The sequence below is a fragment of the Entelurus aequoreus genome, linkage group LG04 (assembly GCF_033978785.1).
Source record: "Entelurus aequoreus isolate RoL-2023_Sb linkage group LG04, RoL_Eaeq_v1.1, whole genome shotgun sequence".
In the NCBI taxonomy this organism is placed as follows: Eukaryota; Metazoa; Chordata; class Actinopteri; order Syngnathiformes; family Syngnathidae; genus Entelurus; species Entelurus aequoreus.
Genome location: NC_084734.1, coordinates 18,934,474 through 18,956,718, shown reverse-complemented (window position 1 = coordinate 18,956,718; position 22,245 = coordinate 18,934,474). Strand labels below are relative to the sequence as shown.

At 42.0% G+C, this 22,245-nt stretch overlaps 1 protein-coding gene across 3 annotated transcripts in view; it reads left to right on the top strand.

Annotated features, from left to right (window-relative positions):
• LOC133648362 (myelin transcription factor 1-like protein) overlaps nucleotides 1-22,245 on the top strand; it is a 63,606-nt gene that overhangs the window by 31,406 nt on the left and 9,955 nt on the right. The window contains exons 11-22 of one of the 3 annotated variants that reach the window (XM_062044385.1): nucleotides 1,178-1,814; nucleotides 1,870-2,324; nucleotides 2,975-3,109; nucleotides 7,792-7,882; nucleotides 9,030-9,140; nucleotides 9,250-9,470; nucleotides 17,992-18,260; nucleotides 18,356-18,580; nucleotides 18,695-18,819; nucleotides 18,898-18,966; nucleotides 19,032-19,094; nucleotides 19,168-19,251. In XM_062044385.1, coding sequence (XP_061900369.1) covers nucleotides 1,178-1,814; nucleotides 1,870-2,324; nucleotides 2,975-3,109; nucleotides 7,792-7,882; nucleotides 9,030-9,140; nucleotides 9,250-9,470; nucleotides 17,992-18,260; nucleotides 18,356-18,580; nucleotides 18,695-18,819; nucleotides 18,898-18,966; nucleotides 19,032-19,094; nucleotides 19,168-19,251 — 2,485 coding nt within the window. Of the gene's footprint in view, nucleotides 1-1,177; nucleotides 1,815-1,869; nucleotides 2,325-2,974; nucleotides 3,110-7,791; nucleotides 7,883-9,029; nucleotides 9,141-9,249; nucleotides 9,471-17,991; nucleotides 18,261-18,355; nucleotides 18,581-18,667; nucleotides 18,820-18,897; nucleotides 18,967-19,031; nucleotides 19,095-19,167; nucleotides 19,252-22,245 lie in introns of all 3 variants that reach the window. The other 2 variants (XM_062044386.1, XM_062044384.1) reach the window with 2 other exon arrangements.

Sequence of the window (22,245 nt, the reverse complement as noted above, 5' to 3'; positions counted from 1 at the left end):
TCTAAACATCACAAAATGCCACAAATTCAGGCGGTGATTTAGAAGATTTCGCTCCGAATATCTTCGACAATTTACGTTGATTCCACATCACTGGAGTAACGCTTCTGCACTTTGACCATACTATCAGATCATTCATACTGGAAATACACAAAAGTTGGAAGGAGATGTGCTGTTCATCATTCACAATCCTTATGTAATACAAGAACGCATTTTTGGCTTTTTTAATGCATTTGAAATCGTAAAAAAATTTAGTCAACAGATGGAGGGTCCTCTATTGCCCCCATAATACTCTCTAAAAACATCCAGAAACCACCAACAATACTCCATTTACATGTTGTGACTTGAAAGATTACAAAATATGAGCAATATTGTTATTATAAACGCCAACGCAGACAACCTATTTTAGCGGCGCATTGGTAGCAGTGGGCTAACTACTAGCTTACGCTGCTGTTGTTAACAAACTTATCCGGCGGCTGCTTCTGCTTCGTCTCAAACGTGCCATAAGTAAATTCCAGATTATAATTAATGCATCCCTCACCTGGTAGTAGACAAGTATGGCCATGGACCGAGAGGCTGGTCGACTTTGACATCCCCGAGATGGCAAAAAAGACATAGTTGCGGCAACTTTTTTTTAACCCTTTGTGAGGATTGTGATTGAATCTTCATCTAAATGGAATGATTACATGTATTTTACACAGTATATCCCGCCATCTCAGGGCTTCTCCGACGTGATTACATACGTACGTAATACATGCACACGTATTAGCATGTTGTTAGCTAATATTAGCAATTTGGACAGCTAGCATTAGCTGTCATTGAATTTTCTATCATAACAACAACATGACTGCAAATTGTTTGTTGCTTCTCTTGGACTGCTTTTGTATGTGTGCACAAGCTCCCTGCGCGTACATGTTGACAAGACCGGGTGAGTGACAGCCGTAAACAACAATAATTTTTATTCCGGCTAGTAAAAAAATGTATTATATAAACTTTTCAATTGTGAAAAATATAGACAATTGTCAAACAAATGTGTTCTGTTAAACCACTAATGGTAACATAAGCTAACCAGTGGTGTTCTTGTTATATTTTTTGCTTTGAAAAATGTTACTGTGAGAAAGTTGCAAATAGCACCTTTAAGTAAGCAGAATATTAATTTTGTGTTGTTTCTTCCTGACAGTTGACTACCAGCTTAGTGGACAATCAAAACTTATGGCTGTCCATAAGAATGACAACAACAGTTGCACCCCCAGTTCTGGTCCTGGACCAGGTCCTGGTCCCGGTCCCGGTCCTGGTCTCGGTCCTTGCGAGGACTACGAGAACTACGACGAGCTGGTGGCCAAATCTCTGCTCAATCTGGGCAAGATTGCTGAGGACGCCGTCTACCAGGTCATGACGGACTCAGAGATGAACAGCAACTCCTCCAACAGCGGCGGCGAGGACGAAGATGAGGATGACGCCAGCGAGCAAGGAGACCGAAAGGCCGACCTTAGCGTCGACTTGAACAGCGATGTCGTCAGGGAGACGGTGGACTCACTCAAGCTTCTGGCACAAGGCCACGGCGCCATGCTGCCTGAAGACGGCTACCCTGAAGGTGCCCTGATGGACGGCAGCCACATCAATGGGCGGCCCGGGTTGGGCGGAGTCCTGGCGGTGGAGAGTGAGGAGGACGTATGTCTCAGCAGTCTGGAGTGTCTAAGGAATCAGTGCTTCGATCTGGCTCGCAAACTCAACGAAACGCACCCGTCTGACCGGCCTGCTCTTCACCACCACCTCAATAACCCCTTGGACCAGCAGGGGGCGCTTCACCTCAGCAGGTACGCACACGACCATGTGATCAGCATTGTCAAATGGAAAATTCTTATTCCTCAGTACTCTCAGGTATGACAGCCTTCAGCAGGGATTGCAGGAAGATTCTAGGCCTTCAGAGCGCAGCTTCTCTGACATGGTGAACATGATGAGGGTGGAGGAGCAGCTGAGCCCAGCGTCTCGAGGGTATCCCACCAGCTGCAGCCAGGAGGGCGATGAAGACACCACATCTGTAGCTTCCGACCGCTCGGACGACACCTTCGACATGGCTAAGGGGAACCTGTCTCTGCTGGAGAAGGCTATCGCCCTGGAATCAGAGAGGGCCAAAGTCATGAGGGACCGCATGGTCTCAGAGCACAAGCAGACCAGACGAGACCACCACCACCACCATCATCATCACCGCCACCATCATCATCATCGCGGCCATGGCGAGCACAGCCCCAGGCTGAGCAGCACCGGTGAAGAGCGCAGATCCAGAATGCACCACGACGGCTTGCACAGAGCGTTCTACTCAAAAGGTAGATAACACTTTATTGATTTTTATACTGGATAATAAACAAACAGAAAGACCTCTGAACTCTTTTTTTGTATTTCCATCAGCTCTTCTCCTTTTCTGCATACAACATACATACTTATTCAAGTATTAGTACAACTGAGCACGTTTTTGTCCTGATTTACTTTCTGACATCTGTGTCCTGCACAGTCTGCTGACATATACAGTAGAACTGAATCAATAGCAACACAACAATAGATTAAACCAAACCAAGAAACTAATTTAGTTATTGTGTGAATATTGAAGATTTACACATCATAAAGATCAATTACATACAGTATATCAAATCATTCCAGCATCAAAATATTTATCTTGTTCATGACGGCTGTCTACTGTATGGACACCTTCAACATTCTCATTGACATTGAATGCATCAACTTGTACATTTGTCAGTCAATTCAAATCACTTTACCATTCAAATTAACAATTTTCTACAACAAAATTTAACTTTTATCAAAATTCTACATTTTCCAAACTATTGATCTTAAAATTTCTTACAAAACAATTCCCAATTTCCCCTAAACTTTCCAAACGTTTCAGTTCAGCTTGTCAACATCCACACAATTTCTATACACCCATCCCTTTTGTTCTCTTATCATCTGTGTTTATTTCCAGAATCTTCCAGGGGGGAGAAGAAGGAGAGCAAGTGCCCGACGCCCGGTTGTGACGGGACGGGACACGTGACTGGTCTGTACCCGCATCACCGCAGCCTCTCTGGATGTCCTCACAAGGACCGTGTCCCGCCTGAGAGTAAGTACCGCCTCTTGGATGCAAGTCTGACAAGTCATTTTAGTCAGCCATTATTATTTTCACTGTTGTTGTTACTTTGTCACTGCCATGTAGCTCTCAGGGCATTGGATCGATCGCAACTGAACTGTTGAGATTGTCTTAGAAGACGTTTCTCCTCTCATCCAAGCAGGCTTCATCAGTTAAATATGCTGCACCAAGTGCTCAGACTAGAGCTGTCCTATATAAGTCTGTGAGCATGAACTGATTAAGCCTGCTCGGGTGAGAAGCCAAATGTCTTCTAAGACAATGTCCACAGTCCAGCTGTGTTCGACTCAATGCCCAGAGAATACAATAACCTGATGAATGAGAATATTCACAGGCATGCCATGTAGCTGGTGTAAATATTCCAACGTCACTGACTTCAAATGACTTGTTGGATGTACAAGTTGTCCGCCATGCATCTGTCCTGCATGTTTCCCATTCCGACATTAGGGGTGTCCCAATACATCTTTTTCCCTTCTGATACGATACCGATATTGGAGCCATGACTATTGATCCCATACAATATCAGCAGGAATCATACATACTTCTATTATTTTATAGTGCAGAATGTTAGAAAAGGATTGATCAAGTGAAATTAGTCAAACAGAGAACAATGATAGGTGCTGGGTTCAATCCTTGGGCTCGGGGTCTTTCTGTGTGGAGTTTACATGTTTTCCCAGTGACTGCGTGGGTTCCCTCCGGGTACTGCGGCTTCCTCCCACCTCCAAAGACATGCACCTGGGGATAGGTTGATTGGCAACACTAAATTGGCCCTAGTGTGTGAATGTGAGTGTGAATGTTGTCGGTCTATCTGTGTTGGCCCTGCGATGAGGTGGAGACTTGTCCAGGGTGTACCCCGCCTTCCACCCGAGTGCAGCTGGGATAGGCTCCAACACCCCCGCGACACAGACAAGCGGTAGAAAATGGATGGATGGATGAATGGAAGTTAAGTGGAATGACATGTTTGTTACTAGATACTTTCTAATACACGTCTGCCTTGAAGACTTACATGTAAGTAATATGCAATATATCATCATTTCATACTTGTTTATATTGACAGATGTGCTGTTTTACACTGCGGTGTTGTTCAATTAAGTACACTTATTATGTATGCCTTGTGTGCTATTGTGCAATGGCGTGTCTAAGGGCTGGCCTGGGGTGGCACGTGCCACCCCTAGAATCTGATAGGCCCCCCCAGGTGCCACCCCACTCAGAGACAGAACGATTTGAAGCAGTGTTTTTCAAACTTTGTTATGGGTACCACTCAGGCTCCATCTAGTCGAACATCAAAGAATTGCTTAATTCAGGAGCTGCCAAACTACAGCTCGTGGATTGTCCAAAATGTATTTTTAAAACATGAAGTAAAAGATATTGAAATTTGGTATGCCACCTAATGGGTGAGATGCGCCGCAATTATTATTGCTCATGTAAATAACAGGAGTATATCTTGCACAGACTCATTATATAGGTACTAATTTGGACAACCGTTCCTCATGGTCCGATTAATCAAAAACCAACACACAAGGTTAAAATATGTGATACAAAAACATACAACTTGCCCACTGAACTATGTGGACATTATAAAAAAAATGTCTAATAGTACCATACACAATTAAAAAATATACCCATTTAACATTTTACGCGGCCTGATGGATAATATGCAAAACACTCTTCACACTTCGACATGTTTGGCGCATTTTAGTTGCTGCGTGAGGGACATTGATAGAAAATGGATGGATGGCTAGATATTTCTGATGGATTACAAAACTTTAAGGAGGTCGACATATTGTAGTAGCGGGCAATCTTATCCGGTGCGCACATATTGGCTTGGAACCTTAAAGGCCTACTGAAATTATTTTTTTTTATTTAAACGGGGATAGCAGATCCATTCTATGTGTCATACTTGATCATTTTGCGATATTGCCATATTTTTGCTGAAAGGATTTAGTAGAGAACATCGACAATAAAGTTCGCAACTTTTGGTCGCTGATAAAAAAAGCCTTGCCTGTACCGGAAGTAGCGTGACGTCACAGGTTGAAAGGCTCCTCACATTTCCCCATTGTTTACACCAGCAGCGAGAGCGATTCGGACCGAGAAAGCGACGATTACCCCATTCATTTGAGCCAAGATGAAAGATTCGTGGATGAGGAACGTCAGAGTGAAGGACTAGAGTGCAGTGCAGGACGTATCTTTTTTCGCTCTGACCGTAACTTAGGTACAAGCTGGCTCATTGGATTTCACACTCTCTCCTTTTTCTATTGTGGATCACGGATTTGTATTTTAAACCACTTCGGATACTATATCCTCTTGAAAATGAGAGTCGAGAACGCGAAATGGCCATTCACAGTGACTTTTATCTCCACGACAATACATCTGCGAAGCACTTTAGCTACGGAGCTAACGTGATAGCATCGGGCTTAACTGCAGATAGAAACAAAAGAAATAAATCCCTGACTGGAAGGATAGACAGAAAATCAACAATACTATTAAACCATGGACATGTAACTACACGGTTAATGCTTTCCAGCCTGGCGAAGCTTAGCAATGCTGTTGCTAACTACGCCATTGAAGCTAACTTAGCAACGGGACCTCACAGAGCTATGCTAAAAACATTAGCTATCCACCTACGCCAGCCAGCCCTCATCTGCTCATCAACACCCGTGCTCACCTGCGTTCCAGCGATCGACGGAGCGACGAAGGACTTCACCCGATCATAGATGCGGTCGGTGGCTAGCGTCGGATAGCGCGTCTGCTATCCAAGTCAAAGTCCTCCTGGTTGTGTTGCTGTAGCCAGCCGCTAATACACCGATCCCACCTAAAGCTTTCTTCTTTGCAGTCTTCATTGTTCATTATCAAATTGCAAAAGATTCACCAACACAGATGTCCAGAATACTGTGGAATTTTGCGATGATAACCGAGCTTTTTGTATTGGATACAATGTGTCCGAATACTTCCGTTTCAACGATTGACGTCACTCGCATACGTCATCATACATAGACGTTTTCAACCGGAAGTTTAGCAGGAAATTTAAAATTGCACTTTATAAGTTAACCCGGCCGTATTGGCATGTGTTGCAATGTTAAGATTTCATCATTGATATATAAACTATCAGACTGCGTGGTCGGTAGTAGTGGGTTTCAGTAGGCCTTTAATTGGCGGATTGGGCACGCACATATCCGGGTGGCGGGCATCGTTTTTTGATTTATGATGACCAATGATGAGCAGCCTGGTTCTCAACGTCCTTCACTAAACAGAAGTCCTTTTAGTTACAATTTATATTTTTTACACAAGTGTTTGCCTGCCAACACAAAACCAGGCACATTCATCTGTTTTGAACGTATTTCAGTCCCGTCATCTTTTGTTATTCCACTGTGATTCTAGTTCTACTCAGTCCAGGTAATTTATTTGTTGTGCAAATACTGTTAAAGGCCCGCTGTGCAATAATTAAAATTATTCTGTTGCCAGCAAATTAAAGAGTGAATTTGAATGAGGTTTAAGACTGTTACAATTTCATATTAACAAAGAGGAAATACTGTATTTGTATTTTGCGCCAAATGATGAAAGTTGTCTGACGCACTGTAAAAGCTCAATGCTTTGCAATTGTGTTATTGTCAGCACATGTCTTACAAGAAGATTCACTCCATACTAGGTGGTGGTAACCGTAGTAAACTACTATAGTAGCTACAGCTGCTTCAGGGGTAGACTAAAGATTAAATGGGTGCCACCCCTACAGAACTAGGGGCCACCCCTGAAAAAAAAAGGCTGGACATACCACTGCTATTATGCGCTTAACTGTTGTGTAGCTACTAGCTTCCAGTAGCCTACTCATTTTTTTGCTGATATTGAACCGATATCCAATATCAAAATTGGATCGGGACATCCCTATTAGACATCATTTGATTTCTGATGGTCAAGTGTTGTATTTTCTACAATGTGAATAGAATGTTTGATTTCAATCAGATTTAGTAAGAGATGCTGTCGTGCAGCATGGATCGCGTTCCATCCGCAGGATTTCTTCCTCACACTTCATCATTCCTGCTCCATGTCTGCTTGTGGTGGCGCGCACAGCATGAAGACGCACTTTGATCTACATAAATAATTACACATCCTAAACACCTCAATACACTTGAACTAGCAGCTGATAAAAAGGCGCACGTTAACCAATTGTAGGACAAAGTCATTAACAGATCTATTTCAAATAGTGAAATGGCTCTGGATCAAATATATCAATAGCATGTACTGTAAGGTAAAGTGGCTTTTGATAAAACTGCTCTTCATATTTTCCAAGCGGCGCCCCTGCTTTGTATTGCAACACAACTTTTGCTTGCAGTACTTTCTCATGAAATGTCATGAAAGTTTCATGAAGCTTCTGCAAATGCAAAAAAAGAGGAAGGCAATTTGTAAATCATCTTCCATTTCAAGAATTTTAAAAGTATAAATCACCGAACCCTGTCGTTGTGCATGAATCACCAATATCTCCATGCATGTGAGAAAAGAAAAGAAGATACAACACTAAGGCGCTAACTTGCATATCATGTCGCTCATTTGGTTCTTCGTCCAGCTGTCAGCATGCTACGCCTCTTTGTCGCAGGATTCCTGATAACTTTCCTGTCTCCTCCTAACCCTCGTTGTCTCTCTCACCCTCTCCTGTGTGTCAAAAGTCCTTGCCATGTACGAAAATGTTTTAAAGTGCCCAACTCCTGGCTGCTCTGGACGCGGCCATGTCAATAGCAACAGGAACTCGCATCGCAGGTGAGTGAGCAGCCTCTGAGCCGGCCGCTAACAGCTAGCTCCATGATGATAGAGGATGTCGACGTTTTCTTCTTTAGTCCCCACGACAGAACATGACAACTCCTCCTAAGCTAATTGGACTGACTCAAAGCTGCTTTCTCTTTTTAGTTGGAATATCCAAGTTTTTAAAATCTTTTTTCATAGAAAATTCAATATGAAGCAGTTGGATTGAATCAGTAGACAGTACACCGTATTTCCTTTCCTTTTCGGTGGAATGTTTGCTAGCTTTGACACAGAAAAACAAGACAACACACGCACATTTTCTTGAATCTAATGGTGTCTACTACAACTTTGACCTAAACCTAAGCAAGCTAATGTAAAGGTCACCAATACATGTTGTTATCCTACAATGCTATAAATACACAATGCATAATGAGTGACAATTGCTATGTGCTTGAGGTGAGTCCCCACAGTACAGGGAAACCTAACACACACACACTCACACACGCACACACACACACACGCACACACACACACACACATAGGAGGTGCTCAGAGTCATATACGTGCACATATGTGCCCACAGGGTGTTATATGGCACAGCCCCACTGGGAGAAGGGAGACAAAGCACTAGCTAGCTTAACAGCTGTTAGCAAGCAGCTCACACACAAGCTTTTATGTCTGCAGTCGCCATGGAAACGCCTGCATAGCAGCAGTGGCTGATGTGTCACACAATGTTCACACTCTCCTATAGATGTTGAAACACACTGCAGGACTGCTTTGCTCACTACAAATGAGCTCCTGTGCTGTATATTGAGTCCACTAGGAAGACTCTTGTTGTCAGTCACTAGTTGGCATTGAAGTAATCCTTTCTATATTAACGCATTTTGTGGGTCACGTGACTGCTGCTGTAGGACAAGGAAGGTCCAATAAGCGCTTTTATAACCTGATGTTGGGTCAGTAAACCAGGTCAAGCATGTTCACAAGAAACAATCGTTAACCTTGTGTGTGTGTGTGTGTGTGTGTGTGTGTGTGTGTGTGTGTGTGTGTGTGTGTGTGTGTGTGTGTGCGTGCGTGCGTCTGTGTGTGTGTGCGTGCATGTGTACAGTACATGTGCATGGTACAGTACCTAACCATGCTCCATGCCCACCCCCCTTCATCCATCCAGTCTTTCGGGTTGTCCAATCGCTGCTGCAGAGAAGATGGCCAAGGTGCATGAGAAGATTCACCCAACTGACAGCGGCATCAAGTCCAATCAGACGTCAGACCGCGTCCTCAGGTACCCCCCGCACTCACCCACTCAATATGCAGTCCTTCCTTTTTAAACAAGGTCACATACATAGCCAGGTTCATGTGCATGAACATCATTGTAAAGTTTTCTCTTGCAGGCCCATGTGTTTCGTCAAGCAGCTGGAAATTCCTCAGTACGGATACAAGAACAACGTTCCCACCAGCACGCCACGTTCCAACCTGGCCAAGGAGCTGGAGAAATACTCCAAGACCAGCTACGACTACAGCGCATACGAGAGCCAGCATGGCGCTTACGTAAGGAGAGGACCGCCGAGCAAGTCCCACCACAGTCGCGACACCTCCCCCAAGGGATATGAAGGTCAGCGAAATGAACACACCCCCTTTTTAATAAAGTGGTCCACACTTCCTGTCAAGAGCTCAGTGATGCTTCATGACGTCCACCACCCAACCAGGTTCAATACCAGTGTTTCCCCTGAGTTTACATATCTGACTGTAATGCTATAATGAATGTGTTAGCTCCTCCACATACGGTAATAAATATAATAGTATGATAAGACTAGTTTGTTTAATAAAAGAACAATGTAGAGACATGTTTTATATGAAAGTATCCTTAAAATATGTATGTTATGATAAACACACAAAAAAGAAGGGGTATTTTAATGGTAGTGGAAACACTGCTATACAAAATGTTCATAATTGTGCTTTTGATGCTTATTGTATCAAATAAATTACATTATAACACAAGGATGAAAGGAGCTTACAATCATCATCATACTCACTGGCAGAGTGTCATGATGGAGATGGCGCACAGAGTACGGGATGCTGTGTTGATGGAGGTGGGGTTAGAGGGAGGCAGCGTGAGGAGAGAGATAATGGAGGCCAGACCCGCTCTTTTTTGGCCAAGAGACATCAAGCGTGATCTGCAAGGAGAAGAGAGGTGTCGACGCTCTGTTATGACACCCTCCCTTTCTCCCGCCACTCTTTGCTCCACCAGTAGCGCTCTCCTCTACCACATTACATCGCTATGCTCTCGTTAAAAGTCCAGCCTCTTTTTCATTGTCTCTGCATAAACAAGATCACCGAGCTCTGCTTACTACATTTCACTGTCATCTGAACACACGCCGGATTTAAGTTGAAGATGAAGTTGTAACATTAAGCAAAAGACACTAAATGAGAATGACTGAGAGATGTGCACCCACAGTGCCACTTCTTGTAGTGGAGGTGAACATACAGTTGTAGTTCTCACTCGGGGTGTCCCAACTTTTTCATTTTCGATACGATACCAATATTGCAGCCTTGAGTTTTGGCTGATATTGAGCTATTACGATATAAGGAGGAATTATTGTTCAGTACATAGTTTTTCTTTTGTTGTGTGGGATGTTACAAAACGTTTGAGCAAGTGAAATTAATCAAACAGAGAACAATGGTAGGTAAAAAACTCTAACCATCTGGAATGGACTAATGCTGTCTTTAAGTTGAAGTAGAGTGGTAATGGTTTTTGGCCACACCTACTGGTCACAATAATCATTGATTAAGCTCATGATGCAGTAAGTTGAATGATGCAAACACGTTTGTTACTGGATACTTTCGAATACACTTCTGCCTTTGAGACTTTGTATGTGTAAGTAATATGCAATTATAATAGTTTAATATTTGTTTTTATTGACAAATGTACTGTTTTAGACTGCAATATTCAATGAAGGACACTTGTCTAATATGTCTAGCTTGTGTGCTGTTGTGTGCTTAGCTGTTGTGTAGCTCCTGGTAGCCTATAGCCTGCCATGTTACCTTTTGTAAATGACTTGACTAAAGTCAGGGCCGTCGTTGGTCAACTTTGGGCCCTAAGCTGAATTTATTTTAGCTTTTGCAACTGTATTAAAGATAAACAACCAAAAAAAAATCACATATACATAAGTATTCACAGCCTTTGCGCAATAAGTAAGTAAGTACATTTTATCTATAAAGTGCTTTTCACAGATAAAATCACAAAGCGCTGTACAAAACATAGATGAATTAAAACGACAACTTAATTAAAACAACAGGGGCAACATCATAAAAAGTGGATTAAAAATGATAGTTAAAAAGTGCATTAACTTAATGCTTTACTAAATAGAGAATTCTTCAAATGTTTCTTAAAAGTGTCAATACAGTCAATTTCACGGAGGGACTGTTGCAAGTTATTCCAGAGTCTGGGAACTATAGCCTGGAATGCCAGTTCTCCACGGGTTTTAAAATTTGTTTTTGGGATCTTTAGGAAGCCTGAAGACCGGAGGCTGCGCCCTGAAGTGTAGGGGCATAACAAATCAGTGATGTACTGAAGGACCCCATCATGCAACGCACGGAAAGTCAGGACTAAAATCTTAAACTCTATGAGGAATTTAACTGGAAGCCAATGAAGACTGGATAAAATGGGGGTAATACTTTGTTGATGCACCTTTGGCAGCAATTACAGCGTCAAGTATTTTTTAATACGATGCCACAAGCTTGGCACACCTATCTTTGGGCAGTTTCTCATGGTCTGAGAGTCTTTCAGGTGCATTTTGAAAAACTTCTGCAAAAGAAGGGCATCCATCTGGCCTCTCTACCATACAGGCCTGATTGGTGGATTGCTGCAGTGTTGATTGTCCTTCTGTAAGGTTTTCCTCTTTCCATAGAGGAATGCTGTAGCTCTCACAGAGTGAACGTCAAGTTCTTATTCACCTCTCTGACCAGGGCCCTTCTCCCCAAATCGCTCAGTTTAGACGGCCGGCCAGCTCTACAAAGAGTCCTGGTGGTTCCAAACTTCTTTCATTTACAGATGATGGAGACCACTGTGTTTATTAGGATCCTTCAACGCAGCAGATATCTTTCTGTACCCTTGCCCAGATTTTTGCCTCGAAACAACCCTGTTTCAGAGGTCTACAGACAAATCCTTTGACTTCATGCTTGGTTTGTGCGCTACCATGCACTGTCAAGTGGGGGACCTTATAGACAGGTGTGTGCCTTCCCAAATCATGTCCAATATACTGAATTTACCACATGGGGACTCCAATTAAGCTGTAGGAACATCTCAAGGATAATCATTTGAAACAGGATGCATCTGATCTCATTTTTAGCTTTATGGCAAATCTGTGATTTCTTAGTTTTTTATTTAATATACATTTGCAAAAACCTTTTCACGTTGTCATTACTGGGTATTGTGTGTAGAACTTTGAGGACAAAAATTAATTTATTCTCTTTTGGAATAAGGCTTTACAAAATGTTGAAAAAGTGAATACTTTCCAGAAGCACTGTACACATATTTATCACAGCCAATGCCATAGTATCATGTGTGTTGCATATAAGGTTTGTAGACAATCGATTAATTTGCAACCACAGTCCCTGGACTGCCTTTCTAAAAGATATTTCAGATACGTGGTCATATTGCTGTCAATCATTTTGGCACACGAGCGGTGTCAGAGCTGCCTTCTCTTTTTTTCTTTCCTGCCCAGGCTAACTTTGATTTGGGAAAGGGGCCCCATGCATAGCGCATGTTCTGCGTTTAGAGGATGCCAAGAAAAGACTAACATTGTGTGCTAATTTGAGAACATTTTGATTTTAACTGGCTGTTAAGCTTTGCACTGGTAGACACGCTGTAGGACTTTTTGTATCGGAGCGCCTGTATCGGACCTTTTTGATGAAAGCCGATACAATCCGACACAAGTGTTTTTTGTTGATATCGGTCTGGTATCAATATTAATGGAGAAAGCTATTTTTAACACTCACACTAGGCCGTTGATACTGTGATGGACATGGTGTGTGTTTATGATTTATTTTATGCACTGTGGAAGCTGTCATGAATTATATACATGACAAGCTCTGCCATAAATGAAACAACATGCCTTTTTTACGTACACGAATGTAGTTGCAAGAGTTCTGATTTTGAATTTTCTATCATTTCGAAACAGTGTTTTATTTCTATTAGCGATTATATTGCAATCATTCAATGACTCTGGAGTAGTTATGCTGGGCCTTATCGCATACCGCTTTCAAACAGAAAGGAGGGGAAGTGTACTGTGCCATGGCGTGGATCAGTGCGCTCACAGTGTTCAAAGCACGATTGGCCTTGTGCGAGTATGCCCACAATGTCTAAAGCTCTGTACTAATGGTCACCAATTTCTTGGAGTTGTTCGACTCACTTTCTAACAATCTTACTTAAAGGGGCCTAGAGGGCGCTAACTTTCCACTGTATTTTAAGCGTTATATCTCGCCCTCTCACGGTTTCTCGGACGTAATGACGTAACAACGTACATATGTATGTGACACGTGCACACACATCAGCTTCGTGTGTTGTAATGATAGCGATTTGGATAGTTAGCGTCTGTCATTGAATGTATATCGAATCACAACAAATACATGACTGCAAATTGATCGTTGCTTCTCTTGTACTGCTTTTGTATGTGTGCATGCGCTCCATGCGCGTATGTGTTGACGAGACAGGCTGAGTGACCACCATAACGCCAATCATTTTATTTTGGCTGGTAAAAATGTTTATTACACAAACTTCCATCCATCCATTTTCTACCGCTTGTCCCTTTTTGGGGTCGCGGGGGGCGCTGGAGCCTATCTCAGCTGCATCCGGGCGGTAGGCGGGGTACACCCTGGACAAGTCGCCACCTCATCACAGGGCCAACACAGATAGACAGACAACATTCGCACTCACATTCACACTTAGTAATTGCAAAAAATATAGACAGATTTAACACAAATGTATTCTGCTGAACCACAAATGGTAACATAAGCTAGCCAATGGTGTTGTTATTTTTTGCTTTGCAGTGTAAAGCGGGAACAACGAGCAACAACTACACGCACCAGACAACGCCGTTTTTGGCTCTGACAAAGATTTAAAGTACAAAACCCAAAACCAGTGAAGTTGGCAAGTTGTGTAATTCGTAAATAAAAACAGAATACAATAATTTGCAAATCCATTTCAACTTATATTCAATTGAATATACTGCAAAGACAAGATATGTAATGTTTGAACTGAGAAACTTAATTCTTTTTTGCAAATAATCATTAACTTAGAATTTAATGGCAGCAACACATTGTAAAAAAAAGTTGGCACAGGGGCATTTTTACCACTGTGTTACATGGCCTTTCCTTTTAACAACACTCAGTAAACGTTTGGGAACTGAGGAGACCAATTTTTTAAGCTTTTCAGGTGGAATTTTTTTCCATTCTTGCTTGATGTACAGCCTAAGTTGTTTAACAGTCCAGGGTCTCCTTTGTCGTATTTTAAGCTTCATAATGCGCCACACATTTTCAATGGGAGACTGGACTACAAGCAGGCCAGTCTAGTACCCGCACTCTTTGACTACAAGGCCACGCTGTTGTAACATGTGGCTTGGCATTGTCTTGCTGAAATAAGCAGGGGCATCCATGATAACGTTGCTTGGATGGCAACATATGTTGCTCCAAAACCTGTATGTACCTTTCAGCATTAATGGTGCCTTCACAGATGTGTAAGTTACCCATGCTTTGGGCACTAATACACCCCCATACCATCACAGATGCCGGCTTTTGAACTTTGCACCTATAACAATCCGGATGGTTCTTTTCCTCTTTGTTCTGGAGGACACAACATCCACAGTTTCCAAAAACAATTTGAAATGTGGACTCGTCAGACTACAGAACACTTTTATACTTTGCATCAGTCCATCTTTGATGAGCTTGGGCCCAGCGAAGCCGGCGGCGTTTCTGGGTGTTGTTGATAAATGGCTTTCGCTTTGCATAGTAGAGTTTTAACTTTCACTTACAGATGTAGCAATGAACTGTAGTTACTGACAGTGGTTTTCTGAAGTGTTCCTGAGCCCATGTGGTGATATACTTTACACACTTTTTGATGCAATACCGCATACTTGCCAACTTTGAGACCTCCGATTTCGGGAGGTGTGGTGTGAGGGGTGGGGGTGCGTGGTTAAGAGGGGAGGAGTATATTTACAGCTAGAATTCACCAAGTCAAGTATTTCATATATATATATATAAAAGTGGCCCTGCAATTATGTGGCGACTTGTCCAGGGTGTACCCCGCCTTCCGCCCGATTGTAGCTGAGATAGGCTCCAGCGCCCCCCGCGACCCCGAAGGGAATAAGCGGTAGCAAATGGATGGATGGATGGATATATATAAAAGAAATACTTGACTTTCAGTTAATTCTAGCTATATATATATCCATCCATCCATTTTCTACCACTTATTCCCTTTGGGGTCGCGGGGGGCGCTGGAGCCTATCTCAGCTACAATCGGGTGGAAGGCAGGGTACACCTTGGACAAGTCCCCACCTCATCGCAGGCTATATATATATATATTTATTGTATTATATATATATATATATATATATATATATATATATATATATATATATATATATATATATATATATATATATATATATATATATATATATATATATATATATATATATATATATATATATATATATATATATATATATATATATATATATATATATATATATATATATATATATATATATATATATATGTGTGTGTGGGAAAAAAATCAAAAGACTATTTCATCTCTACAGGCCATGAGGGGTTTCCTCAACCCTCAGGAGATTTCTCCTGAGGATTGAGGAAACCCCTCATGAAACAGGCCTGTAGAGATGAAATAGTCTTGTGATTTTTTTCCCACACATATATATTACGCTCTACCACGGTATCGAGCACTATTTTTTTGGATAATCTAATTAAGACATATATATATATATATATATATATATATATATATATATATATATATATATATATATATATATATATATATATATATATATATATATATATATATATATATATATATATATATATATATATATATATATATATATGTATATATATATATATATATATATATATATATATATATATATATATATATATATATATATATATATATATATATATATATATATATAAATAAGAGAAATGCTTGAATTTCAGTGTTCATTTATTTACACATATACACACACATAACACTCGTTGAGTTAAGGGTTGAATTGTCCATCCTTGTTCTATTCTCTGTCACTATTTTTCTAACCATGCTGAACACCCTCTCTGATGATGCATTGCTGTGTGGCACGCACAAAAGTGCTTTCATCAAATGCGCTAGAGTCTGGAATCTTCCATCTCTCCCTAGCATGGCCCAAAACCGGTCAATCTTTGCTTCCTGAGGAAGATCTTCACTGCCAAGCACTTGGTACTCCACTACTTCTTCCCGGAGGTTATCCAGGTCCAATCGCAGCTGCGGCTTGGAACTTACAAGCGTATTTCTTCATCTTACTCGTCGTCGGCGTCGCCATGGCTGTATCTTCTTCGTTCTTCTGCTTCGTCTCCTTGTTGTGTGCGCAGTTGTGCACTGCACTCTCTAAAAGCCGTAGATGTTATTGTCACATATGCATGTACAGTAGATGGCAGTATTGTCCTGTTTAAGAGTGTCACAACATTGCTGTTTACGGCAGACAAACTACTTTACGGTAGACGAAAACGTGACTGCTGTTGTGTGTTGTTACCGCGCTGGGAGGACGTTAATGAAACTGCCTAACAATAAACCCACATAAGAAACCAAGAACTCGCCCTCGATCATTCTACAGTTATAACGTGATTGGGCAGGCACGCTGTTTATATTGTGGGAAAGCGGACGTGAAAACAGGCTGTCCTCACTCAGGTCCGCATGGAGCTGGAGGGGGCGTGGCCTCCAGCTCCGCCTGAATTTCGGGAGATTTTCGGGAGAAAATTTGTCCCGGGAGGTTTTCGTGAGAGGCGTTGAATTTCGGGAGTCTCCCGGAAAATCCGGGAGGGTTGGCAAGTATGCAATACCGCCAGAGGGATCTAAGGTCATGGGCATTCAATGTTACGTGCAGTTATTTCTCCAGATTCTGTGAACCTTTTGATGATATTACAGACCTTAGATGGTGAAATCCCTAAATTCCTTGCAATAGCTCGTTGAGAAATGTTGTTCTTAAACTGACAATTTGCTCACGCATTTGTTCACAAAGTGTTGACACTTGCCCCATCCTTGTTTGTGAATGACTGAGCATTTCATGGAAGCTGCTTTTTTACCCAATCATGGCACCCACCTGTTCCCAATTAGCTTGTTCACCTGTGGGATGTTCCAAATAAGTGTTTGATGAGCATTCCTCAACTTTCTCAGTCTTTTCTGCGACTTGGGCCAGCTTTTTTGACACATGTTGCAGGCATCAAATTCCAAATAGCTAATATTTGAAAAAAAAAATAACAAAGTTTACCAGTTCGAACGTTAAGTATCTTGTCTTTGCAGTCTATTCAATTGAATATAGATTGAAAAGGATTTGCAAATCATTGTAATCTGTTTTTATTTACGATTTACACAACATGCCAACTTCACTGGTTTTTGGGTTTGTACAAGTACATTAGCAAGATTTTTTAGCAATGGACAGCTTTGAGCAAAAAAATATAAAGTGTGCATTACCGCTACCCAGAGGCCTCAAGTGGAAGAGCAAACGGCAGCAGAAAGACACAACGTACAGTGTAGTCTGAGAATTGAAGTCTTTATTTTTTATTTTTTTCATTATAATAGATGTTTGCCCAGGTCACTTACAGGTGTGCAGAACATTTGATTAAACTTATATTTGATGAAAAAACACAGAGTGTGATGAGGACCAACATTGATTTCCTGCACCTCCCAGCTCCTCTTTGTGATGCTCCTCCACACAAAATCTATCCTGTGTGTGTGTGTGTGTGTGTGTGTGTGTGTGTGTGTGTGTGTGTGTGTGTGTGTGTGTGTGTGTGTGTGTGTGTGTGTGTGTGTGTGTGTGTGTGTGTGTGTGTGTGTGTGTGTGTGTGTGTGTGTGTGTGTGCTTCAGCCAAGCGCTACAGTAAGACGTCGAGCCCGGCCAGCAGCACCACCAGCAGCTACGCTCCCAGCAGCAGTAGCAGTCTGAGCTGCGGGGCTGGGCTTGGTGGCGGCGGGGGTGGAAGCAGCGCCAGCAGCACCTGCAGCAAAAGCAGCTTCGACTACACCCACGATATGGAGGCGGCGCACATGGCCGCCACCGCCATCCTCAACCTGTCCACCAGATGTCGGGAGCTACCGCACGCTCTGGGAGGGAAACCCCACGTCATGCTGACTCAGGTAGCAGGAGGTGGAGCCAAATGCAGCTAATTTGCATGTCACATGCAGAAACACAACGTAATATTTGTACCGTTTGTCTCTCGCGTGTGCTTCAGAGCGAAGTGGGTGACTTGGACGACGGCGGCGTGGTAGATGTCGGCGGGCAGCCCGGCGGCCTCGAGGGCAGCGGGACAGTGCTAACCCCCTTGCAGCCCATGTCCCCCCAGCGCCAGGCCCTGCTCAACAGCCATCGGTACCAGCTGAGCGAATCTGACTGCTGGGAGCTCCCTGTGGACTATACCAAGATCAAACGTGTAGACGAGGAACACGACCACAAGGAGGTAACAGGAAGCCCTGCTCTGTTTGTGATTGTGTTATTGACGACACTTATTTTGTGTGATGCTGGCTCCTGCAGTGACACGTTGTAGTCGTCTTATTTGTGGTCCCTACACCAGGGTGAAGAGCCGGACCCCTTCCAGGAACTGCTGGAGGAGCAGCACTACCCGGCCCCGGTGACCGTGTCCAGCCCCAAACACCACAAGTATTCCCCCTGCAAGGAGACCAAGAAAGAGCTCCTCACGTAAGAAACCCCAACTGGCCGGAGGTCCTCAAGTAGACTTGACTTGACTGAGCAGGAGATTCTGTTTGGCTTCCTCAGGCTGTCCAGCTGCCAGCTAGCTGACAAGAACCTGCGAGGGATGATGGCCACCAACTCTCAAGAGCTGAGGTGAGGGTTCTACTTATCCTCAATCTTTGATGGGCATGATAACAACTAAGTCCTTTGGTCTCTAGGTGTCCCACACCTGGCTGCGATGGATCAGGACACATCACGGGAAACTACGCCTCCCACAGGAGGTACCAGGACTTGTACTTGTTGTAATTCCATTTGATTACACTGCTTCTCCAACGTGTCTCCTGCGTTCCTTAGCTTGTCAGGTTGTCCTCGAGCTAAGAAGAGTGGCATTAAGGTCCTCCACAGCAAAGAAGACAAAGATGAGCAAGAACCCATCAAGTAAGCTAACAGAACCGCAGGTCCGCTTCTCACGGAGCAAGTTGCTGCTATGTCCTCATGAACATCTGTCTAGCACGGACACCTTTCATGTTTGCTATATCTTCAACTGCTTACTTGGCACCAACCAGTAGAGGGCACAATGACTTACCTGCATAAAAAGGACTAGACCAGGGGTCGGCAACCCAAAATGTTGAAAGAGCCATATTGGACCAAAAATACAAAAACAAATCTGTCTGGAGCCGCAAAAAATTAAAAGCCATATTACATGTGTCATGAGATATACATTTAATTAAGAGGACTTAAAGGAAACTAAATGAGCTCAAATATAGCTACAGATGAGGCATAATGATGCAATATGTACATATCGCTAGCCTAAATAGCATGTTAGCATCGATTAGCTTGCAGTCATGCAGTGACCAAATATGTCTGATTAGCACTCCACACAAGTCAATAACATCAACAAAACTCACCTTTGTGCACTCACGCACAACGTTAAAAGTGTGGAGGACAAAATGAGACAGAAAAAGTGGCATAAAACACGTCCTAGAAAGTCGGAGAAAGTTATACATGCAAACAAACTATACGGTGAGTTCAAGGACCGCCAAAATAAGTAGGACAAAACGGCGCTCGCCAAATACTCGAATCAGTGAAGCATGTTTAATATAAACAGTGTGATTTATAACAATTAGGGAGGTTTGTGTCATGTTTGTCCTCATACAGAAACCATACTAAAACAAAAAAATAGATTTTTTTTCCCCTCATCTTTTTCCATTCTTCATACATTTTTGAAAAATCTCCAGAGAGCCACTAGGGCGGCGCTAAAGAGCCGCATGCGGCTCTAGAGCCGCGGGTTGCCGACCCCCGGACTAGACAATGAATTAACTTAACTATGTCAGCATGCCTTTCTGTCCTGCAGTCAAATTTACTTTTAACCACTAAAAATTATGCTGTTCACCAGAGGTGGGACCAAGTCATTGTTTTGCAAGTCACAAGTAAGTCTCAAGACTTTGCCCTCAAGTCTCGAGTCAAGTCTCGAGTCAAGACAGGCAAGTCCTGAGTCAAGTCCAAAGTCAAGACTGGAAAGTCTCAAGTCAAGTCCCAAGTCCTGCATTTTGAGTTTTGAGTCCTTTCAAGTCCTTTTAACCACAGACTAATATATTTACACATATTGTGTATGCTTTTAAAACGCTGTATTTATTTATTAAAACAAGTGCATTTGAAATTGCAGGAAAAAAAAATTGTGCTGACATTGCACTTCATAATAGCACTATTAACCAGTCATTTTAAACATTTAACTCATTCCTTTACAGAATAAACACATTTGAAAAAACAAGTGCAACTGTACTTATTTGCACAAAAGTGTTAACATTGTATTTCCATGGCATATTGCATTGTAACTAGTTCCACAGCAGTTTCTATCATTTTCTTACCTTATCTCATTGATCTCATCTCATACTGTATGTGTGTTGATGTGTGCGTTCACATGAAAAACATAACAAATACATGAACATTACAATGAACAGAGTTGTACTTTTTAGATGTCAGGGCCCAATGCAATATGTACACATATTCTTAATATAGTATACATTTTAACTGACCTTTATTTGACTGTTTGTCTTTTTATAGGTGGCTAAAATATGCGGTGCTGCTGACGTTACGTTACTGTGTGTGATACATTGACTAACATAACGTTATGTGTAGGTACCTCATGCAACCCTGCTTAAAAAAATCACTTGACAAAGTATGAATAAGGTAGCGAACGGCAGTGGACGCAACAGATTGCCGTGTTTGCAATGACGTTATAACCATAGACATCTTATAAGTAGACGCAGCATTGGCTGCTGTGAAGAAGCAGTTTGGCCGCCATATTGAAGTGGTAATGAGGAGCCGGCGAGCAGCCTAAACTGACAGTTAAAAGGTGGAAAACAAAGATGTGTTCAGTGTTTTCCTATTCAAATGAGCGGACTGTTGAAAATAGGAATCGGGGAATTACTTTTCACAAGTAAGATTTAACATTAACGTACTATTGGTTGTATTTTGTGAAAAGAATATTACCACAGAGTTGAGAAGGAGCAAAGATCTTCAATATTTGTATGTGAAAATCACAAAGAAATCTTCTGGGGGAGGATGACGCCCTACAGGGGTTTGGTTTACAAACTTTCAGCCCCACCTAAAACAAAATTCACCAGCCGCCACTGATTATGATGTGTTCTCATTTTAGGCGAAGTATAAGACAATACTTTCTTAACAGTATAATTGTAACCAGGAATAAGTCTTCAAGTAACAATATTCAAATACTAACATTGTTGGGTAAAACATAATTTGGTTTTATTCTGAATCCAGTGAAACAAATTGGTGGTTTTAGCTGATATAAAGACTTTAAGGTGTTTATATATGTTTATGTTTAAGTATTTGGCAGACGCTTTTATCCAAAGCAAGATACACAAAAAAAACATATAAAACAATCACTGTAAACATGATAATTTAAGGGAAGAATGTAATACAAAATGTCAAGACAGAATAAACTCTCTGCTGCTGCAGCAACAGAGATACAGTCTATAGGTCCCTAAGATATATAGATATCTAATGTATTCATACATTGTTTATGTACAATATACGCATGTTTATATAACCTAATCATATTGTTTCTTGAACTTAAAAATTGCTGACCGTTTTGTTCCCCCTTCTCTGGGATTTTATTACATACACGTATGACAAAAAACGCGTGAAAATGAGTGGTATTCAGTGAGGTAAGATGAATTAAATGCGCTGACAGTTCATTGCTCCTGCCAAAAGAATTGCACTGAGTAGAGCGGATCCCCACTCCAAGATGGCGGCCCCGCGTCTCGTCAGCGCCAGTAGGCAGTAGCGCTCGATGCTGCGTCTACTTATAAGATGTCTATGGTTATAACGTTAGCAGTGAGTTTACAGCCTCACTGATTTAACTACACAGCAAATAAAAGTTACGTTACTTAGCCAATAAACGTTAGCCCG